The 23,858-nt window shown below is 46.5% G+C and overlaps 1 protein-coding gene across 1 annotated transcript in view; it reads left to right on the top strand.

Moving 5' to 3' along the window:
• Positions 1-23,858, top strand: part of LOC138301580 (extracellular calcium-sensing receptor-like) — a 198,886-nt gene that overhangs the window by 40,089 nt on the left and 134,939 nt on the right. The window contains exon 2 of the mRNA XM_069242097.1: positions 9,007-9,843. Coding sequence (XP_069098198.1) covers positions 9,007-9,843 — 837 coding nt within the window. The remainder of the gene's footprint in view (positions 1-9,006; positions 9,844-23,858) is intronic.

Genomic DNA, 23,858 nt, shown 5'->3' with positions numbered 1-23,858 from the left:
TTCTGATGGTGGCCACCAGGCCCTCACCTGGAGCCTCCGATGCCTGAAGTGCCTTGGCTAGGCTTTTCTGCCCCTTCCTCACCTTGGCAGATGCGGTTGGGACCTTGGCTCTGGCAGCTGGAGTTTTGGAGGAGGCCTTTCTGGGTGGGTCATGCTCCTTGCCCTTGCTTCATGTTGTCCCCTTCTTCACCTTGGCAGGTGGCGGAATGGTTTGGTCCTTTGCAGGGGTCAGTGGCACACTGGCTGGCCTGAGGGGTGCCGCCTTTGAGCATCTGGGAGTTCCAGGTACCACAGCGGATGCCGGCTTATTGGCTGAGGTGCTGGCCTGAGTTCTGGACAACCTGGCCCGAGGGGAAGGATGGGGGGGTAGGGAACAGGTCAATGTTTGCTAAGAAAAGTTTTTTAGACACACTGGGATGGGAAGATGGAGAGGGTTTGGGAGTGGAGGAAGAGGGAGTGGTTGTAGGAGGTGTCTGTCTGCTGAGTTTGGTTGAAGGTGCATGGGCTGGATGCTGTTGTGAGATGGATGCCTGTTGGGTGGGTGGTTGTTTGCATTTGTGTACTTTGGGAGGAGGGGTCATAGACACACTGGGAGAGGACACAGGGGACGTGTGCATGGTTGTGGAGGTGGTGACTGCTTGTGAGAGGTGTGTTGTGATGGGCGTGCTGGTAATGGAGGTAGTGGATGAAGATGTAGTGCATGCAGGTGTGCTTGTGTACACGCTACTGGGAGGGAGGTGGATGAAGGTGAGGAGGGGGACACAGTGGAGGCAGTGGATGTTGGTGTATTTGCATGGGTATGGTGCTTGTGTGAGTACCTGTGAGATGAAGTGTGGTTCTTATGTTTGCTTGAGCCAATTTTGTGTGGTGATTTTGGTGAATGCTGGTCCAAAGGTGTGCTCGGGATAGGCTGGGGTTGAGGGGATTGGGTGTGGGTAGAGGAATTTGGAGGGGGAGGCTAGACACAGGGAAAAGGGCTGCCATCACTGCTAAGTCCAGAGCCTGAAACGCTCTCTGTTGGGCTGCCACATCAGAGTGAATGTCCTCCAGGTATGCATTTGTTCATTGCAAATGCCCTGCTATACCCTGGATGGCATTCAGTATGGTTGACTGCCCAACAGTGAGGGATCTCAGAAGGTCAATAGCCTCCTCACTGAGGGCAGCAGGGCTGACTGGGGCAGGGCCTGAGGTGCCTGGGGCAAAAGAGTGCCCACCCTCCTGGGTGAGCGGTCAAGGGAAACACGCTGAGGGGCTGCTGGGAGGGCGGTGCTGGTAGGGGGGTGGCAGCTGTACCTTTTGTTGGGGTGGGCACAGAGGTGTCCGCCACTGCCAGGGAGCTTCCATCGGAGGAGGAGTCGCTGTCTGTGGTCTCACCTCCTCTCCCCGTCGTGGTGCTCCCCTCGTCCTCCGTCCCACTGGTGCCCTCACCCTCGGTGGATTCGGCCTCCAGGCCCATGTGGGATGCAGCTCCCTCCATCGCTGGTGCCTGTGCTCCACCCCCATATGATGCTAATGCACATAAGGACAAGGTGACAAAACGAAAAGGGGGGGAAGAGACAGAGGAAACACTTGGTCAATGCCAGCAACACCACTACCGTTGGCGTACACAACACACGGGGAGCACCCCTATGCACTAGGCCATGCCCAACCATTTACTAAGACAGTCACAAGCCCATGGGGTACAATGCCTAACACCATCATCTGCACACCAGAAACCCACAGGTCCCTGCCTAGTAGCAGATGCCCACTTACACTATTAGGGTAGGAGTGCTCCAGAGCCTGCCGAACAAGGGACCTACCCTGCCATGTTCGCCCTAGCCTAGGGGCACCCACAGCCCACATCCCCCACCCAGATACCTCCTAATGCGCGCAAAGTCAGGTTTCAGATTCTGTACTCACCCCCTCGTGGCTGCTGTGATGCCTTCAAGCACCCATCCAACTCATGATAGGCCACCACCAGGATGCGGAACATCAGGGGGGTCATAGTGCAACAGGCACCCCTTCCTCGTTGGGAGGCCAGCCCCAGCTGGGCCTTCGCAGTCTTCTTTGCCCAGCGGTGCAGGCTCTCTCATCTCTTGTGGAAGTGGGTGCTTCACTTGTCAAAGACCCCGACGGTCCCCACCTCCTTGGCGATGGCACCCCAAATACCCTTTTTCTGATGGGCATTGACCCGGAGGGAAAAGACAGCAGAAAAGAGAATTAGTCACCCATCTGGACCGTCAGACTCATTGCCCACCAGATCCCACCCATCCCCTGACACACATACATTGACCACCTTACATGCTGCACTGTGGCCAGGATGCCTCTGCACCCCTCTCCAGGTGGCTTACACACACAGCAGTCCCTACATTCATGGCCCACGCATCATGCTCACAGTGTACTCACCTGTTTGTCTGGAGGACCGTAAAGTAATGTGTACTGGGGTAGGACCCCATCCTCCAGTTTCTCCAAATCCTCCGCAGTGAAGGCAGGGGCCCTTTCCCCAGACACATGAGCCATAGTTGGTTCCAGACACAGGTCACAGCAGCACTTGCAGTGTAGGTCCTCTCCTGTTGAAGGTCAGGAAGCAAGTGAGTGATTAGATGGAAAATGGCGGTGACGTCCGCGGCGGTGCGTACCGTCACCACCAGCGTACTTCGCCATTGGCTCCTGAAACTCATAGGGCCCAATTATAACAAATGCGATTTTGTGCGGCGGTCATTGACCACCTACCGCAACCACACACAACGCAAGCGCAATTACCTCATTTCCACTTGTCCCTCCTCACTAGTCAGGCAGCCGCCAATTCAGGGGGGCACAGGGCATGGCACCTAATGGTGTCACAGCAGGCATTGGCACATCAACTGACTCTCAACTTCACATACTGTTTCTGTAAAGCAAACAAATCATCATTAGTGCAAAAGGTGTGTGAATATGACCCTCTGCTCACCGTTCTCTTCCATGGGCTTCAATCGCTGAGGCAGAATATGAGATGGTGGCATCCTCCGGCGTACAGACCCCTGGTGGACCTTGCGACAATGGAGGACAGACACATTATCATTCCCTACGGACTTGATCGTGCCACAATCCAATAACTGTGTGCCCAAATGGAGCCAGACCTGATGTCAGCTATCCACCAGCCCAAAGGAATCTCCCCTGTAGTGCAGGTCCTTTCAGTGCTCCATTTCCTGGCAAGTGGTTCCTTCCAAACAACAGTGGCCATGGCATCAGGGATGTCTCAGCCAATGTTCTCTAACGTGTCGACCAGAGTGTTGTCTGCCCTGCTGAAACACATGCGCAGCTACATCGTGTTCCTTTCTGTAGCCAGGCAGGTTCTCTTGGCAGGTTGCAGGTTCGGATGCAGGGTTTCTTTCCCAGGAAGTGCCTGAGTTGGTAGGGTCAGAGGCCCTGGTTGAATACCTAAATGTGCCTTTGACGTGGGATATATTTCAAAGAGTGGCTTAGAAGTGCACAAGGTACCCTTTCAGTTCCATCCTGCCTGCCAGGGTCCCATTTAGGGGGGTTTGACAGACCATTGTGTAAGGGCAGGCCACTGTCCTTTGACATGTAAGTGTCAGGCCCTCCACCCTTCCAGCCCAGGAAGACCCATTCAGTATGCAGATGTGTGCAGGTGTGCAGGTGTGACTGAGCATCCTATGTTTGGGGTTGTCTAAGTGAAATGCACAAGAGAGCTGTCAACTAACCCAGCCAGACATAGATTGGAGACAGGCTGTAAGGCACAGAAGGATTTGAGTGTAGAAAAATGCTCACTTTCGAAAAGTGGCATTTCTAGAATAGCAATATTGAATCCTTCTTCACCAATACGCAGGATTTTCTATTGCTATTCTGGCCATACTAAATACTACCTGTTACTTCTTTCAGATCAGAATCTACCACTCAAAGATTATATGAGGGTAGCCCTAATGCTATCCTATAAAAGGAGCAGTCCTAGGAGTTTTACACTTCCAGGACATATAGAACACACATGTTCATGTCCTGCCTTTTACCTATATACCATCCTGCCCTATGGGCTACCTAGGGCTTACCTTAGGGGTGACATATATAGGGAAATGGGAGTTTAAGGCTTGACAATTACATTTAAATGCCAAGTCGAAGTGGCAGTTAAACTGCGCCCACAGGCCCTGCAATGGCAGGCCTGAGAAATAGTTAGGGGCTACTTATTTCGATGGCACAACCAGTGCTGCAGCCCACTAGAAGCATTTAATTTACAGGCCATGGGCACAAGTAGTGCACTTGACTAGGGACTTACAAGTAAATTAAATAAGCCAATTGAGTATGAGCCCATGTCACCATGTTTTAGGGAGAAAGCATATGCACTTTTGCACTGGTTAGCAGTGGTAAAGTGTGCAGAGTCCTAAAGCAATAAAAAATGAGATCAGAAAAGGAGGAGGAGGAAGGCAGAAACGTTTGTTGCGGACCCTGCAGAAAGGCCATTTCCAACAGACACTCTTAGTTCATAGAAAAATGTACCATGTCTACGTAGGGACCACAATCCAAGTCAGAGTAAGTCACAAAACCTATATTAACCTGTTCTCATCCTTTGGTAGCCTGGCACAGAACAGTTCAGCAGGATGGGTGCAGTTCTTGCCCTCAGCAGAGCAGAGGTCAGCAAGCAGCAGGGCAGGTCAGTAAAGCAGATAAGCAGATCCTTGGAACAGTAAGTATAGTTAAAGTGGCAATCCTTACCACACAGCAGTCTTTATTCCAGCAGCGTTCTTCCCAAATCCAGTAGATTTGCTAGGGTCAGAGCAGCACTACTTATACCCAAAGATGCCTTTGAGGTGGGGGTGACTTAAAAGTAGCTCTTTAATGTGCACAGGCCCCACTTTCATCCCAGTTCTGGCCCCAGAACATCAGTAGGGTGTAATCAGCCTTTTGCGTGGCGACTATTGAAGTGTACGTGCTTACTTCCCCCTGCCCTTCTAGCCCAGGAAGGCCCATCAGAATGTAAATGACTGCAGATGAGTCATGATATAGCTACTCCTTTCTGATCAGGAATTACAATTTAAAGACCTATTAAGGAATTCTCAATTATGGCCTGTAAGAGGAGTAGGCCTCACAGTAGTGAAAAATGACTTTGGGAGATTTTCACTACCAGGACATGTACACATTAAAAGAACATGTTATGCCTTTTACTTACATAGCGCCCTGCCCTTTGGGCAACCTAGGGCCTACGTTAGGGATGACTTATATGTAATTAAAGGGGAGTTTAGGGCTTGACAAGGGATTTTATTTGTGTTTTAAATATGTAATAAAAAGGGAGTTTAAGGCTTGGCAAGGGGTCTTAAATGCCAAGTTGAGGTGGCAGTAATCCTGCACACATAGGCTCTGCAGTTGAAACATGTTCACAGGGCTAATTGAATGGGTGGCACAATCAGTGCTTCAGGCCCACTAGTGGGATTTTATTTACAGACCCTGTGTATATGGTATACCACTTTACATGGGACTTACAAGTAAATTAAATATGCCAATTGTGGCTACACCAATGTTTAGGGGAGACATACATGCACTTTAGCACTGGCTAGCAGTGGTAAAGTGCTCAGCGTCCTAAGGCCAACATAACATACAGCACAAAACAGGTGGTGAAAGGCAACAGTCCATGGTAAGACCACCCTGAGGATGCCAGGTGGAACACCCACGAACACCGTCACTACAGAGGAGAACCCAAAATGGGGAAACATATTTTTAGAAATTCTGTAATTCTTGAAAGAATATGGAAATAGTTATTGAAATGAGCAAGGTGCCTTCCTCACTACAGGAAGTATAAAATAGTCATTCAATGCTTACAGACGAATTCAGAAGCAAAACGATCCAAACCTTCTTGAAGTGAAAAGTAGGTAACAAATAGCAGCAAAGAGAGATGATGGAGATGAAAAATTAGGGATATTAGGGATTAAAGAGTTGCAACTTTCTTTCCCCAGTTAAGGCCTCTTTCAGATATGCTTTTGCTAGCATCATGGAAAACGACTGCAACATCTTGGATTTTAAACCACAGGTATTGTCCAATGGGCAGACCACAATTCCAGGAGCTCCTGGTGTTCAGTTGATTCTGAAGAAGAAGTCCAAGTATGACATCCAGCACCTGCAAAGAATTATGAAGACCCACAACACCCTTTCACTCCACACTCCATGCAACCACCCGAAAAATACAAGTGTATGGTCTACAAACACCAATACATACATACATACCTACATACATGCACACATAAAACGACCCAGTAAACGAGGATGCTCAGTAGCAGTCTGAACACAGCATCTGACAATGTCAGATGGAGAACACGTGGAAAGATTTTTCCCCTCTTATCACACGCAGCTACTTGTAAGCACTAGGTAAAGTCCTCTGCACAGAGCCTAGTACACATGCAAGATAAACTCTCTTAGACTCACATTTTTGAGTTTCTGTTAGCGGTATTACTTTGGACTTTTTATCATACTACGTGGGAAGAGCAATAGACATCAATGGTTCCTGCAGGCATCACCAGTGAACTGAATAATGTTCACAGTGAGAAGCTCCCATTCTCAGACATGTCTATAGACCAGATTCAGGCGGGAGACTCCTGAACTTTGAAGCAAAAATGGCTTTATTGTGTGTCTCCTACCAGAAATTGCATCTCCTTCAATAGAAATCAATTGGGCAAATGCATTCTCCCGAGATTTGTTTTAAATCTCCCACTTTCCTATTCTAAAATGTTGGTATGAATGCATTCCTGTCAGACAATGGTGGCAATTATCCTAGCTTCACGATGATCCTGAAATCGAAATTTAGCTATGTAATTCACAATGGAAAGCAGAAAACAGGTTTCAATTATTTGCTAGTGTGCAAAGAGCTTTTTCTATAACGCACAGACGGTGATATCATGTTTCAAAATATTTTGAAACAACTAAATATCTTACTAACTAAAGATGTGTTTCCCTTAAATCTTAACTCAGTTCATACAAACTTGCCTATACTATAAAACATTAGGAATAGCTTCCATAAAAAAAAGAAATAGAATTGTTTCACTCGTTCTGAACCGCAAACAGTGAAAGCCCCACCAGTTCCCCTGAAGGGTCATCCCAAGAACAAAGGGTATTATGGCCAAATTCATACACTGCTAAATGTCAATCCAGAAGGAGAACAATCATTGTGGCACACATTCGCTAAGTAAAGCATCTACGCTGAACCTCTTGGTAGTCGGTAGACTGATACAAGGAGGTATACTGAACCTATTAAGTAGCAAACAGTGGAGTCAAACAACAGCAGCAGGTCCCCCAATTTAGCTTGTGCAATATACTCGGCATCGCTGACCTGCCTCTCACCATGGTGGTGTCATTGTCTGACGTTTTACAGCTTTTGAGGGACTATGCTTCATGTGAACGACAATGTACATTCAAAGTGCAGACCATGGTAGTATTTTCTCTGTGTCTACCACAACCAAGATACAAAGTAGCTCCAGAGGCCAGCTGGGGACAGTGGAGGAAATCTGGCCAGCTCGGGGCATACAGTCTCAACATACCAGTTGTGGAATCAAGAAAATCCGATGGACTTTCTCCAATACTGAAAAAGTGCGGTATATTGATATACTACTATCCAGAACCTCAAATCATATGTATGGTATGTCAACTAATGAGCATCGCCTGGCAATTTATTGCCTTGTTGCATGCACTTAAAAATATTTCAGGATACTGACGTGTTTGCTGCGTTACCTATGGCTTTCCAATATAAACCCCATTAGACGTAATACAGTCATATTAATTATTTTTCTCTCACGATCTTAGTTTATGAGTGATATTCTCCCATTTCCTTGATGAGATCATGCATAAGTTTAGAATAAAGGTGAGGTGCAACAAACCCCCGTACTAGGTCTCTATTTTTGTGGGTTGTAGAACTACTATTAACTTTCCCTGAAATATGAATAAACGTTTTCTGACCCTGATCATAATTTTCCGTGGCTAGGAGCGAAACTGAACACGATGTAAATAGAATAAAATATGTGGTGTATTTTGTATGGGGTATTTAAATATTATGACTGTAATAATAGATGATTTGCCTCTGTGACTGAAATACGATAAATGATATGCAAAGTAGCCCTAATTTTGCTACCATCACCTTAGATCACATTGAAGCAACCCAAGATATACATATCCTAAACCATCTCATTGATCAAGAAATGATTGGGCAAGAAATTTTTTTTTAGAATGAAAGCGATAACATGGAATAACTTGCACCTGTATTTTAGAAAGAAGTTCTTTTTGAGCTTCTTTTTTTATATTTTTCAAGAACACGTGTACTCCAAATATGTTTAAATATGTGATGATACTTGGTGACACCACTGTTAATATTGGTCAACTGCACAATGAAAATACAATTCATTATTCTGCTAGCTTTCTTTATTGCCACTTATCCCATGCCCTTAAAAAAAAAAAAAAAGTGAACACTGTGGGCCTCATTACAGGGCTGGCAGTCTTCTGTGGCGGTACGACTGACCCATTATGACCGTGGTGGAGTCACCACGGTCCAACCGCCAACACCGCCAGGCAGAAATCTTAATCCGGCATGACAGCGCTGCCTGGAAAGGCTAGTGGAATAGGGGTGTCGTGGGGCCACAGGGGGCCCCTGCACTGTGCAGTGTAGGGACCCCATGCACAGCCTCATTGCACATTTTACTGCCCTAATTATGGGCAGGGAAATGCGCGACGGGTGCTGTCGCACCAGATGCACCACAACATTTCAGCTGGCTCAATTACGAGTCGGCGTCAATGTTGTGGTGAGTGTTCCGTTGGGCCAGTGGAACACTCTTAATATGCCGGGCAACAGACCTCCAGTACTAGTGTATTTTTGCCTGCAGAGGCTTCGGCGGGCTTGTTAAAGGACCGTCAAAGTTGTAATGATGCCCAATGTCATCAGATATGTAAAACACATAAAACATTCTTTTAAATATTAGAAGGTACATCAGTCCGTCAGTGATGTTATTAATTCCGATGTCTACCTAAATCTGCTTAATAAAGAACTTTCTTTTCCCACAGATCAGCCATGGCGCCAATCTGCAGATCTTGAGTGACAAGGTACAGTTCCCATCTTTCATGCGCACAATGCCCAACTCGGACACTGCAAGTATAGGCATTGCCAGATTACTGACACACTTCAAATGGTCGTGGGTGGGTCTTCTCTCACTAGAAAAAGGAGCCACTCAGACCACCCTTCAGATCATTAGACAAGATATCCTGAAGGCTGGAGCATGCATTGCCTTCTCAATAGAGATCCCCATTCTTCACTCCAGAGAAAAGATGCTGCGGTTGGCAGAAGTGATAAAGAAGTCTTCGGCCAATGCTCTGGTAACAGTCTGCCCTGAGCCTTATTTGGTGCCCTTCATGGAAGAGATGGCCCAACATAACATCACAGGGAAGGTGTGGATTGCAACTCATACCTGGTCCAGCTCATCTCTTCTGTCGTTGGACCGCTTCTCCAACCTGCTGACCGGAACCCTGGGGTTTGCCATCCGTCGGGGTTTAATTCCAGGTCTGGAAAACTTTTTATATAGCCTCAACCCAATGACGTTTCCAACCGATCCATTTACTAGAGGATTTTGGGAACAAGTATTTGGCTGCAGGTGGGAAAGCAATGAAAGCAGAACTTTACCCGAAGATATTGAAGAACGCGCCCAGCCTTGTACTGGTTCGGAAAAGCTGCAAGATCTGAACAAATCAATTCTTGACGTCAATAATTTCAGACTTACCTACAATGTTTACAATGCGGTTCACGCAGTGGCACATGCATTTCACAGCCTCATTTCTTGTCAGCCTGGGAAAGGGCCATTCCGCAACGGAATGTGTGCAAGTGTTAAAGACTTCGCACCTTGGCAGGTAGGACTATACTGTATACTTCTACTTGAGCATAGGTCATGAACCCATCACAAGTCGTAGACATCAATGTAGGTGACTGTCGCCCCTGTGATTTGGTCAAATGAGTATCTTTATTTCAAATATTTTTATGCCTTGAATTGTTAAACAATCGACATTATACAAACATTAAAAGCGCATCTATATTTTAGGTAAGGCTTGGTCTTTCAACCACATCATCAGACAAACTCCAAGTAACTCTAAAATAGGTTTCAGGTGAAAATATTTATCCAGCTAAATGAGTATGATTTTTTAACATTATGACCTATGTCTGTTTACATTACCCGTATTTACTATGCAAATGCTGTACAGTTCATGTGTTACCCTATTCTGAAAAGGAAGACATAGGGATAGATTTTAGAGCCCCTAGTGCCTCCTTGCACCACATTAGTGTTACCTTTTCCTCACCAATGTGGCGCAACAAAGCTAAAAACGCTCTGTCAAATTTACAAAGTGGCACAACGCATGCATTGCACGACTTTGTAACCCTTTGCGCTACATTGGTGGTCATTATGAACATGGCGGTAAACACCGCCCCACCGGCAGTGGTGGTAACTACCACAAACAGGCTGGTGGCCCAGGTACCAAATAATGAAGCATATGAGAAACAAGTAGCGGTCCATCCACACACTGCCATCTTTGTAGTGCCTATGAGGATGGAGGATGCCGCCCACAGGCCGGCGGAAAGGCCCTACCCACTCACCAAATAATGAACCACCAGACCGCCATCAGTTCCGGGACAGGAACCACCGCCATGCAAAGTGTGGCGGAAATGAACAATATAAATGGAAACACTCACTGGAGACACACAGAAAACGCCGATGCAGACGTGGAGCGAGAGTTGGAAATAATCCCAGTTCTGCTCCTTGCCATATTCCTCCAGGACGGTGACCCACAATAAAGATGACAATGGTAAGTACTGCAGCCTAGTACACACGGGAAAAAAAGACACAGTTACACACCCAACCAACCCACCCACCAACGCACTCCCAACCCCTCCCACATCCCAAGCCATACATACCATGACAAAATGTACTTACCAGACATAAGGCAACGAAGACCTGCACCAAAGTACCCACATGTGCACACCACACACCCACAGTGAAACGCCGAACAACGTCACTATATTGTGCCAACAGCACTACTGGGCACTCAAATCTATTTACATGGTAAAAGGTAATGTCCAAATAAGGCAATTGGCCAGTCCATTAGAAAATCCCAGAAGGGCCAGTAGAGGCTGAACCTGTGCAAAGGGTACTCCACTTGAAAAGGGCATCAATGGGGTAGCCAGGCACCTCAGGGAACAGGGCAGGGTTGGAGGGGGGAGGACTTACGTCTGGAAGAGGGGGCTTTGGCTTAGGTTCAGGAGGAGGAGGGGGTTTGGGCTTGCCCTTGGAAGGAGGGGGAGTGGGCTTGGACAAGGGGGTAGCACAGGGATGTGGGGCCACATGGGGCCTCTTACTCCCTGGGGAAGGGGCTCGGGAATGGGAAGGGCAGACTGGGGCGGGCTTAGACGAGGAAGGAGTGGACTGGGCAAGGATATGGGCAAGTTTAGGGCCAAGATGCAGTGGGCCAGTGGGTTCAAACAGGTCAACACAGGAAATGAAAAGCTTCTTGGGTGCAGTTGGAGGGCATTTAGACGCAGCTCTGGGAGTGGAGGTTAAGCGAGTGCTCGTATCAGGTGTAGGTGTGCTGGACGTGGATGCAGGTGCCTGTGAAGTATGCTTATGTGTGGTGGATGTGTGTGGGGTGGATGTGTGTGAATGTTTGATTGTTTTGGGAGGAGGGGGGTGGACAGAGTGGGACAAGGCAGGGTGCCATCTGCAGGTCTGGTGAGTGTGCTGCAAGAGTCTGTCAATGTAGTTGTGGTGAGTGCAAGTGTAGTTCCTGGGGTGCATATCTGGATGTCAGATGTTGTGGTGACTGCATGAATGAGGGCAGCAGCAGTGACTGACTGGGCCGTGTGTGCGGGTCTGTCGACTCTGCCTCCTTGGAACCGTGGGCTGCTGCATCCCCACTCACCGGTGCCTCAGCTCACTTGCCAGATTATGCTAATGTACACAAAGGACACAAGAGCAGAGGGGTGGGGAAACAAAACAAGGGAGTACAATGTCAAATCCTGGTAATATATTAATTTTGGCTCACACACACTCCCATCCAGGTCACACACGGACCATCAGCACAGACAACATACATAAGGAATTTGCCCCTGACTACTGTCCATGACCCCAGAATACACAACATAACCCTCATGAAACACAAATCTAATACACTGTGTGGAGTACACCCATGATAGACCATACCCAGCCAATGCACTTAAAAGTCCATAAGGCCACAATGAATCCCAGATGACAGAAAGGGGAACCCTCATAGGCCTATAGGGACTCCCAAAACTAGCTCTTACACCATCCCAAGGACTTGAAGGGGGCAGGACTGCAGGAACACACCTGCCCAAGTGCCTGGCACTACAATGTTGCTACTCACCCCCATGTGGCTGCTGTGCTGCTTTCAAGCATCCATCCAGATCCGGATAGGCCACTGCCAGAATGGGCATTTACGGGGGTCAGGGTCCGAGGGGTACCCCTTCCTCGTTGGGAGGCCTTCCCCAGCTGGGCCTCTCCAGTCATCCTGGCCCAGCGCCTCAGGTCCTCCCACCTCTTCCTGCAGTGGGTTCTCTGCCAGTTTTAGACCCCCCCAGGGCCCTCACCTCCTTGGTGATGCGTTGCCACAGGCCTTTCTTTTGACGGGCGCTGACCTGCATGGGACACACAGAGCAAATATACAGATGTCAGTATGTGTGCACCAAATATAAATGCCAAGTTGTTCCATATGGAATGGCCATTGTTGACAGGCATGTTTTCAACTCTCAGGCGGAACGTGCCAATCTACTGCTGGGCAGTCACACATCGAACCCACATGCATACAGGCATCCACCACAATCACACACATCTAAGGATGACAGATGTCAACTCATCTGCTCCTCTGGTCGCCCATACAACTTTGCATACAGGGGTAGGATCCCACCCACCAACTTCTCCAGCTCCTCTGCGGTGAAGGCCGGAGCCCATTCCCCTGCAACCCACACCATCTCAGGGACGAGAGTCAGGACACAGCAGCACACACAGTGGAGTATTACCCTACACGGGAATCGGTCAAGTGTGAAGTGTGAAGGGTTTGACAAAATGGCATAGTTACTGCAGTGGTGTGCTCCGTCACCACCGGCGGTGATCATGATTGACTCAGCTTCCCCATTGACAACCATGTATTCCAATGATCAGGTGAATGATGATGAACATCGCCTTCTGCCATGAAGACTTATGCCAGCGGAATGAAGTCACTTCCCCTTTATCAGACCTGGATGGCAGGAGGCTGCCAGGACGTCATTGCTACCAACACATCTCCATGGCCTGGCCAGAGGCCTCATGCAGGGCCCCAATCTCTCTTGCCTTCATCGCTTGCTGACATGATTCTATGATCCTCACATGTACCCATCTTTGGAAGTGTGTCCACACTGTGATGCCATTATGACAGAGTTAACTCAGCACACATTTGCCTGATGGTGTACCTCATATTTTCCGTTTGTGTGTGTGACCTACATGACACATTTTGAGTGATATCATGAGATTCAATTGTAAGTTGACACTCAGAATTTGTTCTTTCCTTCCCCATCGGTACAGACCGATGTGAAGAGGGAGGGCCCCATCTGTATACAGACCCCTGGTAGATCTGGAATCTATGGAGGAACATCACATCATTATCATCTACAGACTCAATAGAGCTACAATCCATGACCTCTGGGCTTTAATGGATCCTGTTCTGAAACTGGCTAATCGAAATCAGCATGCAATCGTTACAATTGTGCAAGTGCTATCTGTGCTCCATTTTGTGGCCACAGGCTCATTTTAGGTGACTGTGGGCATGGGTCTCACAGCCAGTGTTAGCCAAATCCTGTTCAAAGTTCTGACTGCCTACGTTCAACACTTGCAAACATCTGTCCAGTTTCCAGGTTCCGGGGCCAGCACGCCGCGGGTAGGTGACTCGAATTGAGGACGCCTATTCACAAAAGCAATAGGCTGGATCGTGCTACTCCCCAAGGGGCCCCCCACATGAAAAGGGATGGGCGACCTTTTTTGATTCAGATTCTTGACGAGACAGTTTACATAAATGTAAGTGACTGTTACCTACTTTTCACACATATAATTAGATAGTGTCCCTTTTTTTTCCTTTTGTATAAAGCCAGGAGAAGTCTAGTTTAATGTAGGTCCTGATGAAGCGTTAGAGGATCTTTCCTGACCAAATTACGCGAAACATGTTGACCAGACCTTAGGGGTCAGGTGACAATTTCCCAGAACTCCAGGCTTTTCCAAAGTGGTTGAGCATTATTCTCATTTTCCACTTTCGTATGTTTTTAATCTTGATCGTAACCCCTTGAGATAACCAGTAAATAGATTATTTAGGGGTTCCTAATCAATCTTAATATTTTCTTTTCACTCTCCTGCCATAATGAGTGTCGGACCTCTATGAACTTAACGGCAGCCACCCTTACACACAAAAAGATCTCTGGTAAAGAGCCCCCGAAAGGGGAGCCCGTCAGATATTGCACCACCGGTCTGACGAGGAGCTTCCCGATGATGAAGCATGACACCCGTTTGGGTGTGTGAGGGCTCTAGCTCCTGAAACTAAAATTGTTCCCCTAGATTTAGGAACAGTGTACTTTTTTGTGTCGGTTAATCGCATTGGGAGTACGTACACTGGACCTTCAATTCTCCCGATCCCTCTCTTTGTTGATCCCCAAAGGGTTGACCTTACTGCCATTAAATCTGGATACATGCCTTCGATAATAACCCCCATGTGATAGGTGCCATTGATGGAACCCACATAGCTCTCATACCCTCAAGATTAAATGAACGGGTGTATAGGAATTGTAAGAACTATCACTCCATGAACGGACAATTGGTGTGTACTGCTGATCAGTACATATCACATGACAATGCCAGGTTCCCAGGATCAGTCCATGATTCATTTGCTCTGAGAAACAGCAGTGTGTCATACATAATGGAACAACTACAAGGGGACAGAGGTTGGCTCATAGGTGAGTGTGTATGACACTGAATCAGTACATAGCTGACAGTCAGGCTGTATGCAAGTAAAGGCAGTTTGTTAAAGTCCTCCTACTCCCACTTTTGCAGGTTATTCTGGCTACCCCAACTTGCAATGGCTCCTGACACCTGTGAGGAATCTCAGGACAGATGCAGAGAGGAATTATAATGAGGCCCATGGACATACAAGAAGGGTGATTGAGAGCACTATAGGTCTATTGAAGGCTAGATTTTGTTGTCTCCATCTCTCGGGGGAATCCCTGTGCTATGTCCCTGACAAGGTGTGCAAGATAGTTTTGGCCTGCTGCATGCTGCACAACTTGGCTGTGAGGAAAGATATCCCCCTTCTGAAAGAGGAGGGTGCTGTCCAACCATCCCTGCAACCTCAGAGAGGGGATGAGAGTGATGGTGATGAAGAAGAGGGGGAAGATCTCAACTCCAGGACCCAGCTAATCCGCCTATACTTCCAGTGACTCTAAGGTACTGTTCAATGATGCTGATGTAATCACTGCATAGTTTTATTATGACTCATGTAATAAGTACAGTTGTGTCTATTGTCAGTGACAATGCTAGATGATGACTGAAGTGACATGTGCCAGGGAACCAAATATAATGTACAGTGTGACATACTTCAGACACTACAGTCCATTGGATCCTCTCCTGCAATAAAAGTAAGATTATAATAGTAACTAGCTAATGCATACACACTCACAATTTATTTCTCATATTGATGAGGGGCATACTAGTGAGTGCATAGGTGTATTTATTGAATGGCAAAATATACATGAGTTTTGGGACAGTGAAACAGAATAGGCACATGGTGCAAATACATACATAGGTACATATGCTCAGCTGTTTGTAGCACTGGCTTTTAGTCCATGTGGCCATTGGAAGTTGGTGTGATGGCAGTGGCATGTCAACAAGGTAGCTCAGTGGCACACAATGGAAACATTTCAGGGCAGGGTGACTTCCTGGCGCTGGGCTTGGCCTTGGCTGGTGTTTCAGTGACATATCTGGGAATGAGGGTACATTTGCGAAAGTGAAGCTGGGCTGCAGGGGTAGGGGCGCTGGTTTCCTGTGTGTCCTCTGGAAGTGGCACCAGTACAGTAGCTGCTGCAGATTTAGATGGCAGGGCAGTGTCCTGGCTAGTGTTCGGGGCTTGCAGGTAGGTAGAGGTCTCAGACTGGCTGTGGTACTGGTGCTGCAGCACCCCTGCAATGGAGGCCATAGTGGCATTGAGGTGTTTCCATTGTTCCATGGACTCCTGGTGGTGTGCTATCTGCAGCCTTTGATTCTGCTCCAGGGTGGACAGGATCGGGCCCATCCTGTCCTGTGTATGGTGGTATGCTCCCTGGACCTCAGGTACCAACTCCTGGGCTACTGCATCCATCATTTGGCCACACCCCTGGGCCACTGATGCCCTACCACTGGCTCTAGCCCCTGTGCCTGTGTCCCCTGCACAGGTCTGGCAGTCCCACTTGCAGTTGGCCTTTCATCATTCTGCCTGTTGGTGGGTGGAGACTCTGGCCTCTGTACATATGGGCCACCAGTCCGTGGCCAGGAGACACTGGTGTGAGGTCATTTGGCCAGAGCTGATGGTGGCTGAGTGGTAGGGTTGTCAGTGGTATCCTGGGTGGGGCTGCTGGAGGGTGACAGTCCAGGACTGTGGGGTGGGTCAGGGATTTCCTCTATTTCCAGACATCCCTCTGCACTCTCCTGAGTAGGGCCTCTGTCTTCAGGTGGAGGGCTGGCACTCCTTGATATCCCCGTCCGGGTGGCATGGGTGGTGGTTCCTGTGTTTGGGGGAATAGACAAGTGGGTGTCAGGTACTTTATCGGGAATTGCTGCACTGCTCTGCACTATTTGATGGTTATATACCTCTGTCGTGGCATGCCAGGTCCCTTCATGTGCATTTAGTTGCATTTTATGTGTGGGGTGGAGGTGCATTGTGGTTGCTGTAGTGCCACTGGGAATCAATGGAGGGATAGGTGACTGGGCACGGGGGCTGGATGGAGGTCTGTTTATGGGAGTGTGCACATTCATGGAACTTGGATGTGGGTGTTGGGGACTGGGTAGGGGATGTGGTCCTGGTGGTAGTGAGAGGGGTGGGGTGATACATGCATTATATGTGGGTGACTGTTAAGTTATTGTAGTTGACTTACCCATGCACAGTCCTCCAGTGAGTTTGGTGAGGCCCTCTGGGTGCAGGGTAGCTGGGACCTTCTCCTCACAGTTGGTGTATTCGGTGGGAGTGGATGGGGGACCACCACCAGTCTTTAGCAGCACAAAAGGATGATGGATGGAGTGCTGACAAATGCAAACACTCACCCCAGTCACAGATCTTGGTTTAATCCATTGTTCTTTTGCTCACCATGTCACCCCAGTTTGGACCCAGCTATATGCAAATCAGTCTTTACCCTGTTCCTCAAGGGAACAGTCCAGCCCGAACTGCCAAGCCATCACCAGCCTTCTGCACAGCAATGTTGTGCCTGGATGCCATTGACCGAACCTTCCTGTGCAGGTCATTCATCTCTTCTGGATGTCGTCCCTTGTGTGTGGATGGTTTCCCACTGTGTTGACCTTGTTGACTGTCCGCTGCCATAGCTCCATCTTCCTGGCCACGGGTGTATGCTGCACCTGTTCCCCGAATAGTTGTGGCTCGACCCTGAGTACTTTGTCCACCATGGTGGTCAAAATACCCAGCTCCCTGTCTGTGAAGCGGGGGTGCTTAGGGGGTGCCATTGTGTGTGTTGTGGGTGGTGTGTTGTGAGTGTATTGGTGAGGGTGCTGTTGTGTTGTGTGTGTGGCTTGTGATGGTGTTTGAGGTATGTATGTGTTTTGGTGGTGTATTTGTGTGTGTGACTTGCATGATGGTCAGTTCAGTATATGCGTGTTGGGTTGTCAATATCTGTTGTGCTATTGGCGCTGCAAAGGATTGTGGGGTGTGTATGTGAGTGTTTTATATTGTTGTGGATGTGTGTCAGGTGTGTGGGTTTCAGATTTGCCAATGTGTGATTTTTGTTGTTGTCGGGTCCCATTGCTGGCCGTGGCGGTCAGTACCGCCAGTGGTCGTTCGGCATTCACTATCCGCCACGCTTATTTTTGCATCATTATATGGTGGGTGGAGGATTTGTCTGCATGGCGGTTACGGGGTGGGTTGTACTGCTTTTCTGCCATTGTAGGCCCTGGCGGTGGGTGGAGGTGTCTGGTGATTACCGCCAAGTTCATAATGAGGGCCATTTTGCCTGTGCTGTTAGGAGGGCCAAAAAATGACACAAAAAAATCTAAGAGATTTCTTTGCGTCATTTGTTTTGGCACTTTTAAGGCATTAAAACAAAGCTCCCATTGGTTTCAATGGGCGTCTGGGTGCTTTTCAGGATTTGCATCAGAATTTTTTACGTTAATCCTACAAGGGGCCAAACTAGTGTCAAAAATTCTGATGCTAGTTCCCTAACTATCGCCATGGTGTGCCATATATTAAGTACGGTGCACACATGGTGGCGTTAGGGGTGCACTAAGGGGCGCAGTAAAAGTGGCACTGCACTAGGTGCAATGCCACTTTTCATAAATCTGCCCCGTAGTTTTCAAATTAACCTATTCGATAACAACTCTGCACACAGGAACAAGCCTCAAATGGCAGCCTTTGTGGGTGCTGAATTCGTGATTCACTTACAACAATTTCCTACAAAATAAACTTAGCTTTAACTGCAGCATCTGTTTATAACAGATTTAAAAAGTTAAAATAAGCCTGTTCTTATCAACTACAGGTTTACTGCACAGATCCCAACTCTCTTGGGCATGCAGTGCATTGACAAAAAATAGTAATAACCTTAAGAAAAGTTAGTCACTAGTCAAAAAACTGCCGCCTTCTCTTATCTAAAATACTATTTTGATACCAATTAAGGTGCCCCTTAAATTATGAGGAACCTTGAATCATTCTTTACCTTTAAGTGTGCATACTTTCTCTAGTGCATGTTTCTGCTTACAGCTGTAATAGAACAATAGAAAAGTGGCTAGGTCTAATTTACTAAATGTTTCATGTATTTCTGGTATTGTATGCTGTCTCAATATATGGTTCCAAGTCCCCAGATTAAATCTGTAAATGCACGTGTTGCCGAAATCAACTCTCGACTTTCTAAAGCGTTGCCTCTCCTGGAATATATACAGAAGCTGTACTGAGACAAAAGCTGTTTAGGGTGCATTCTAAACCTTTGACCTTTCCAGCATCAAACTAAAGTGCCAGGTAGCAGAAGAACGAGGAGAGACGTACTATAAACTGATATTGGACAATGATGATGAATATTTTTTTTCGATTAATCCCCTAGCTTACATCCCTCCCTCAGTGCTGAGCCATTTTTTGTGGGTATTTGGGATAGTTTGCGCTTAGACTCCCATATTTTTTTGTCCACATAACCTATCCAAACCAAATTTGTGGTCTTTTTTCCTACATCTTGGGGATTCTAAAGGTACCCAGAGTTTGTGTGGTTCTCCGGAGGAGACAGAGATACCGGCCAAAATACAGCTAAAACTTTGATTTTTGGGGAAAAATGGGGAAAAAGTGCTGCAGAGGAAAGCATCTATTTTTTTCTCCTGCAACTGGGATCAACAAATAGTTTGCTGTGATAAAATCAACATTTTCCCAGATTTCCAGAACAGGCAGACTTAAATCAGAAAAACAAAATTTTCAACACGGTTTTGTCATTTTACTGGGACATAACCCATTTTGACTATTCTTTGTGCTTTCAGCCTCCATCTAGTTAGTCACAGAAATGGGTGTGAAACCAATAGTGGATCATGGACAGCTAAACCTTTCTGAAAAGCAGACAAAATTCTTAATGAAAGCAAGGTTGAAATAAAAAAATATTGAACTTGAGTTGAAAAACACAGCCATTTTTGCTACGTTTTCTTCTGTAACATTTTCCAGCTATGGCAGATTTTTAAAAACAATATACCATTACGTCTGCTAGACCCTTCTGGTTGTGGGTATATACAAAGGGCTTGTAGGTTCATCAAGAACCCAAGATACCCAGAGCCCATAAATGAGCTGCACCTTGCAATGAGTTTTCATTGTAAACCGGGTATACAGAAATTCTTTTGGCAAAATATAAAGAGTGAAAAACAGGTATCAAGGAAACCTATGTATTTCCAAAATGGGCATAAGGTATGAAGTTTAGTAGCAATGGTTATTTGCACATCTCTGAATTCAGGGGTACTCATACTAGCATGTGAATTACAGGGCATTTCTCAAAATGACTTCTTTCTCACACACTGTTTTACAATTGAAAGGCACAAATGTAGAGAAAGACAACTGGCACACTTGTTCTTCTATTCTGTGTTCCTCAAAGTCTCCCAATAAAAAAGGTATCTCACTTGCATGGGTAGGCCTAGAGCTCATGATAGGAAACGCCCCAAAACACAACTTAGACACAACACATTTTTCCAATGAAAACGGATGTGTTTTATGCAAGGTGCCTAGCTGTGGGTTTTTGGAACTAGCTCAGCCGCCACATAGTGAAACCTAGCAAACCCATTTATTTATTAAAAAATAGACACCTAGGGCAATCCAGAATGTGGTGCCGTTTGGGGCTCTCACCAAGTTCTGTCACCGAGAATCGTTTACAAACATCAGAATTTGTCTAAAAAAACAATTTTCCTCATATTTCAGCGATGCAAAGTTCTGTAATCTGAGGGAAGCCATAAACTTCCCTCCACCCAGCATTCCCCCTAATCTCCCAATACAAATGGTACCTCACTTGTGGGGGAAGGCCCCAAAATGTATTGAGGAGATAATGATCACTAAGTTGAGTGTATTAATTAATCCTGGGATCAGGAACGATTTAGGGAAACCTATCAAACCCAGGCATTTATGAAAAGTAACCATCCAGGGGAGTTTAGGGAGGTTTAGCTAATGAGGATTCCACAAAGTTTTTTTGCCTATATAGCCCTGTAAATGAAACACCATTGGGAAAAAAACACAATTTTTCCTTGTGTTTCTGTGATGTAAACAACAGAAATATGCAGGAATCCACAAGCCGCTTACCACCCAGCATTTCTCAACTTGTCTCGATAAAAACGCTACCCCACTGGTGTGCCTGAGATTAGTGCCAGTACAGGAATGGATCACACAATGGTCAATGGTAGTCATTACATGAGGGCTACTTTTAACCTTGGGGTGATCCATTCCTGATGCAGGCAATAGGCACGGGCACACAAGTGGGGTAGAGTTTTTATCAGGACAATTGGGAAAATGCTGGGTGGCAGGGATTTTGTGGATCCCTGCATATTTCTGTAGTTAGGGTGAAAGACTTGCAAGGAAACATTTCACCTTTGCAGGGTATTCTGGATAAGAAAACTTTGGGTGATCCACACAAGCCACATCTCTGTAGACTCTCCTTGGTGTCCGGTTTTCAGAAATGTCTGTGTTTGGTAGGTTTACCTATATGGCCACCAAGCCCAGGACCCAAAATGCAGGTGTCCACCTTACAAAAACAGGTTGTTTTGTGATAGATCATTTTGATGTCTCCACAATACAATTTGGGCCCTTCGCTGTCACTGCCCTGTGCGAAGATGGGGATTACCCAAACTGTGCAAGTTGTCCAGCAGCACTGCAAGGTGAGTTTCTGCACTAACCTCATTTTGAGCGTAAGGCACAAAACTATCTTCAACTCCGCCAGCGAAGTGGCAGTCTACTAGTGTGCCCTAGTCTGGGGCCCTAGACGGCCTCAAGGCTCCCTCAGAAATTGTTCTGCACACAAATTTGTCTTCTGCACAATTTGCTGAAGGAAGTCAACATCCAAAAAGAGATGGACGTAGTCGACTGGCAGAAAGTTGAGCGTATCGACTTTACAGCCAGTGTCACCAGTAAAAGGTGGAATTTGGGACTGAACTAAATAGGGGGCTGCCAAGAGAGCACTCTGTCTGTGCTTGACACCGCACGCACCTGCTCTCTGGTTTGGACTAATCTGCCTTCGTCTCGCTGCACAGACTGTACTTGCAAAGTGACAGCACAACTGTCCTCATCATCTTCCTCAGAATTACTGGAAGAGGTGTCATTGGATGGGACTCTGCCGACTGAAAAATCACTACCAGATTCTGCTCCATTGTCCTCTCCCTCAGATGCTGTCTCAGTGTCTGCTGTCTCAGTCTCTTATCCTGGCTCAGAGCTGTCTGCCATAACCTGAATTACGGCCTCAGCAGAGGTCATCCAATGAGACACCATCTCTGCTACTGGCTACACTGTCCCTCTAAAACACTAGCCTACATAGGTAGCAGATATGGTGACAAAATTGCTAGTGTGTGTGAGTGTGATGTGTGCAACAGTAAATGTCAGTCACCGTATCTTCGTCTTATTCCCTTTATCAGCAGGTTCTCTGAAGAGACTGAAAAAACATAAAAAATACACTATTACTTCATCTTTCCACACACCTATCATCACAGCCTTTAGCACTGGTGGCACCCAGTGTGACAAGCTTTGATGCCTCTTGCTCTCCCATGACCTCCTCCTTGATTCCTTCACTACCACCCATCAAAATTGCCCTTCATCTGTCTATAGCCCCCCTTGCACAAACATTTAATTTGTTTTAAAATACAGGTAACAGCTGGCTTTACTACTCCATCCAGCAATTCATATATATATAAACCTTCTGTGCTACTTTATAGTGTCACAAAACTACCACTAGGCAAAAGTCCAATCTCTTTCTCTAGCTAGAACATAATCACAAGAGTTATTTTATTTTCTACCTAAAATATATATATATAGCCTGTGATCAAGGCTACGGCTGAAACGCGTTGTAAGGAGACTTTGCTTTTTATTAAAACAACGTATGCAATTAGAAACGTTGTCTGAGTATCTTTTTTTATCTCAGGGATGTGATGTTTTAAATATGTGGATTTCCTTGTCCACGTTCGAACCGTCATGGAGGTGTGCGGGATTCCGGTAACAGTGTATGTGGCAAAGGTTACAGGGACGTTATAGCTAGGTTCTGAATGTACTTGTACAAAACCAAAGAAATTCAGCAGTTATAGTTACAGTTCTTTCAAGAAACTAAAACTTGAACCCTAAGGCCCTAAGGTAACTCTAACTAGGACCTTAGCCATGCAGAGTTGTCTCATCAATAATTTTATTGCAAATGTGTCAGTGAGAATATGAAAGATAGCATAGGCTATGTCATCAATGATACAACATGTGGAGTAATTAGCTATGCATGGCAAAGGCGTGGGTTATAGTTACCTTGGCCTGTCAAATTCTTTATTTTTGTTTTTATTATTATTTTTCATTTTTAACTCCGGAGGGATGATCAAACCCGACCCAGGGATAAACACACTTATTTTTTTTTTAAAAAGAAGTCCCTGGATGGGCTGTCCCATTTTCAAAGAGTCTGACCCCCCCCCATCCAAGTATAATCCCTGGTGTCTATTGACGTCAGCATGCCTCACGGTGTGCTGATGTCACATATGGGCAGGTGGAGGCACTGAAGTTCTTTTGTGACTCTTGAATTGCACTGGAGTTTTTTTTTAAATCCCTCTCTGGCGTCGGCCAATGTTCGTGGCCCACACCAGGGAAGGTGTGTGTGTGTCGGCCATTGGCTAACACACGCACTAATGGGGTTAATACAATAATCATAAAAGAGCACTACAGGCAATAAACAATACAATTCAATATAAACACCATTAGAGAAAGCACAGAAGATAAGAGTGATCATCTACCTATTCTTCTTGGCAATGAAAACGCTAAAATGTCATGGCACACATATCAAGTAAGGCTGAAAAATCCTGCCTCCAAAGCAAATACATAGAACAGACTTAGCTATAAGAAAAGAGGATCACACACAAACATCACACATAGGCTCCAACTGCAAAACAGCCAGCCAGCTCAGATAA

This window comes from Pleurodeles waltl, chromosome 6 (assembly GCF_031143425.1).
Source record: "Pleurodeles waltl isolate 20211129_DDA chromosome 6, aPleWal1.hap1.20221129, whole genome shotgun sequence".
Lineage (NCBI taxonomy): Eukaryota > Metazoa > Chordata > Amphibia > Caudata > Salamandridae > Pleurodeles > Pleurodeles waltl.
Note: the sequence above shows the minus strand (reverse complement) of the source record. Positions and strands in the feature narration are given on the sequence as shown.